Below are 4,150 nucleotides of genomic sequence, written 5' to 3' on the forward strand. Positions count from 1 at the left end.
TGGGAGGGTGGAGGGACAGCGCAGGAGGGGAAGGCCCTCTATGAGGTGGATTGATTCAGTGACTGGGATAATTCGGATGGGAGTGTCAGAGACAGTGCGACTGGCACAGGACAGAGCGGAGTTTAGGGCTGTTGTACATAGGGTCGCTATGAGTCGCAGGCGACTCGACGGCACATAACAACAACAGAATTAACTTGTTTAAATAGCCCTACTTGACTAAGAGCAGGGACGAATGTGACACCAGAAGAAGTGTGCACATGACATGGAAAGGGCAGAGGCAGGCAGAGTATCCACCTTAACACCAGGCAATCATAAGCCAACGCACATGACTGATCCATCTACCCACCAACCATATTCACAATTACCAATTACCCTGCCCTGGACAAAGAACCTTAAAGGGCTTAAAAGAGGTCATGCACGCGGACTCTTTGGGCTCTCTCCCCATCTTTCTATTAAGGGAGGGAACCCCCACATGCAGAAACTGTTCTTCAACATAAAGGACTCTTTGTTACTTGCATACTTGGGTTGTGGTCCTTTGGGGCAGTACACTTAAGTGAGCACTGTCTATGTCTGTTTTCTCTGTCCCTGTACCTGGTGGTTTGAACTGTGTAACTGTGCTCAAGACTCCTGGGCAGATAGATGTGCTTACAGGACTCATGCTAGGGCAGCGGGGAGACTCCCAGGCTGGCCCTCTGTGGGGGACTCTGTCCCCCTGGTCTGGTTGGAGGAGTGAAGTGGCGGGTCGCTACCATCCCCGGAGCCCGTACTCAGGAAAGGCCAGAGTTCCATGTTTGGGCTGTTTCGCACTGTACTGGTATTTCTCTGTGCCATTTGTTCTACTTTGTGTGAATCTGTTTGTCTACATTCTTGTGCTAGAAGAAATGGGGTAGACCAAGTCAACACCTCTAGGTCTCGTCTTTTCTATTTCAAAGAAGTTCTTGGTGTGGCAGCTGGCCTAGGGCTATACGTGGTGAAAAATAAAATGCTTGTTCTTTGCAGGAGTGAGTTGCCCACCTTTAACGTTGGCTTGCCAGAAGAGGGCACTCTCCACCTGACCACCGAACCAGGTGGCCTACATAGTTATGTGGCAAATTTGGTGGAGGAGCCACCTTCATGGTTAAGGTCTTTTGTTCCCCCTACAGGAGCAGTTTTGGCTGTAGCAACCGCTAAAGGGAAACCTAAAAGAGAGAAGAAACCCAAATCTGCCACTTCATTTTACCCTGTCCTGCTTCCCTCTGTGCCAGTGGAGGAAGAGATTCCCCCCCACACACCCCCGTACCTACCCCAGGTTGATGTGAAAGAGAGAGGGGAGGGAGTGGGGGAACCGGGGAGCCCACCCCACAACCAGGCTCGAACATGATGAGAGGGACTACCCCTTAAGCCTACAGTTCTGCCCCTATGCACCATGGGTCCACCAAACTCTCAGGGCAAACAACAGTTAGTCCACTGGCCGTTCTCCACCAATGATCTGTATAACTGGAAAATGCAGAACTCTAAGTTCTCTGAGAAACCTGCTGCCCTTGTTAACTAGTTAGATTCTGTCCTCTTTACCCACCAGCCCACCTGGGAGGACTACCATCAGTTATTACAGTGCTATTTGCCTGATTGAGCTTTAGCCCTTCGCCTTTCAAACAACTGGGTGTCTGCCTTCTGCCACATGTGATCACAGAACACCTTAAACTTCATTTGCTACTACAAAAAGCAGAATTAAAAAGGAAAGAAAATTAAGAAAGCCTAATAATATGGGACACTATCAAGAGGAATAACACATGCATAATCAGATCCAAGAACAGGAAGATGCAAGTAAAGGTAACGAGAAAGATGTGGAAGAGTTACAAAAAGAAAACATTCCAGGAATAATGAGGAATGAATTAAAGAATTAAAGAATAAATGTGTTGTGAAAGTCTGCTGACAGAGACCTCTCTGAACTACTGAAGAACAACAATGTCAATCTGGAGACTAAAGTACACCTGATACAGGCCATGGTCTTTGCAATTAATTGCAATACATCAAAAAACTGGACAATGGCTAGGGATGACAAAAGGAGAATTGATGCCTTTGAGCTGTAGTACTGGAGAAGAGTATTATGGACTGCTAAGACAACAAACAAGTTTGTTTTGAAAGGGTAAAACCAGACTGCTTTTTGAAGGCAAGGATTCTGAAGCTTCATCTGACATACTTTGGACATGTTGGAAGGTGGGATGAATCCTTGGAGAAAGAAGTCATACTTGGGAGGGTGGAGGGACAGCGCAAGAGAGGAAGACCCGCTCTGAAATGAAATGATTCAGTAACTGAGATAATGGGGGTCGGTGTATCAGAGACAATAAAGTTGTCACAGGATAGAGCATGGTTTAGAGCTATTGTACATAGGGTCACTATGATTTGGAGGCAAATTGACAGTACATAACAACAAAAACAACAAGTAAAATTTTAGGTCCAGCCAAAAAACTCACACAAATAAAAATATGAAGCTAGAAAGAGAAGTAGAAGCAAACATAAGAACAGGAATTCTTCCCCCCCCCCCACACACACCCCCCATTACTCTCATTTATTGACAAAGTTTGAATACATTGTTTTTACAAAATGTCCTTTCCATTTCCTTCACCCCACCCACCCATCAAATTGTGCAACCCTATGATTAACACCCTAAAACCCTAACCATCCTCACCTTTCTATTTTCACCCAGCACCCTCCCCGCCTTGGATCCTTATACTCAGGTTATAAAACTGGTTTTATACAGTATTTGGCATTATGGGACTGAGTTAGTCCATGCAGCATAATGCTCTCCAGGCACTCCAAATTACGTATTAATTTACAAAATGATTGCTCTTTGTGCTGCATAATATTCCACTGTCTGAATGTACTACAACTTCTCAATCCGTTCATTTGTGGTTGGGCATCTGGACTATTACCGTGTTCTTGTGATGGTGAATAATGCTGCTATAAACATTGGTGTACAAGTTTCAATATGAACGTCTGTTCTCATTTTCTTGAAGTATATTCCAAGTAATGGAATATCTGGGTCATATGTCATTTCCATGATCTGCTTTTGGAAGAAGCACCAAACCGCCTTCCAGAATGGTTGTACCACTTTAAAATCCCACCAAAAATATTAAGATTTCCTATCTCATCATATCCTGTCCAACATTTAGTACTTGCTGTGTTGTTAAACTTTGTCACTACTAGCAGAATGAGATGTTATCTCATTGTGATTTTGATTTGCATCTCTTAATTTTCAATGATTTGGAGCATTTCTTCATGTGTCTGTTGGGTATTTTAATATTTTCCTTTTAAAAAATTCTTTCCATATCTTTTGCCCATTTTGTAATTGGGTTATCAGATTTTATGTGTGGAGACCCAGGGTTATTCTATAAACTTTTGTTACGAGACTCTTGTCTGAGATGATATTGTCAAATGTTCTTTACCAGTATTTTCACCTGCTGAAAAGGTTTTTCATAGGCAGAGGGATTTAATCTTTAGAAGGACTCATTCATCAATTTTATTCTCTTCAGGTCGTACATTTCTGGCTATATTTGGCAGTTTCTACACACGCTAGACTAAGGCTTCTAAGCTTGATCCCAGTTTATCTCCAATGAGCTTTATGGTTTGGGGCTTTATTCACAAGTCTTTTATCCACCTTGTAATTTTTGTGTGTGCTGTGAGATGTCAATCCTGTTTCAGGTAGCAATTCAGTTTTGCCAGCACAATTTGTTCCCATTTGACAGGCTTTATTTCCTTGTCAAATATCAGTTGACCATAGATAGCTGGGTCTATTTCTGAGTTCTCAATTCTGTTCCACGGATCTATGTGTCTGAATACAGGAATTATTATAGGAAGTTTACTTCTTCTTTAAACTTTATCCAGAGTAGTGGTTGAAGTAGCACGTAAGTCTGCCATTTACCTCTATGAGATATATTTTTAATATCTTGGGGGTCTTGGATTTATGGGAAGATCTCTCTACTCTGATTAAAGGCAAGACTTCCATTTAGCTGTTTTCCTCCTATATTTTGTACTCCAAAAATGAGCCTATAAAACATGGACGTAAGTTACTTCCAAGGTGAGCACCAAAAATATGAAGCTAAACCTATTGCCATTGACTTGATTTCAACTCAGATTGATCCCCAAAATTATCACACATAAGCTGATCTAG

At 42.6% G+C, this 4,150-nt stretch overlaps 1 protein-coding gene across 1 annotated transcript in view; it reads right to left on the bottom strand.

The window, feature by feature from the left end:
• Positions 1-445, bottom strand: part of LOC102851597 (leptin receptor-like) — a 63,242-nt gene extending 62,797 nt beyond the window's left edge. Inside the window, exon 1 of the mRNA XM_006879838.1 lies at positions 373-445. Within this exon, the coding sequence (XP_006879900.1) occupies positions 373-445 (73 nt within the window). The remainder of the gene's footprint in view (positions 1-372) is intronic.
• Between the last annotated feature and the right edge of the window lie 3,705 nt (positions 446-4,150).

Source organism: Elephantulus edwardii, unplaced genomic scaffold, assembly GCF_000299155.1.
Source record: "Elephantulus edwardii isolate Elephantulus edwardi_28Jun2011 unplaced genomic scaffold, EleEdw1.0 scaffold00005, whole genome shotgun sequence".
NCBI classification, from domain to species: Eukaryota; Metazoa; Chordata; class Mammalia; order Macroscelidea; family Macroscelididae; genus Elephantulus; species Elephantulus edwardii.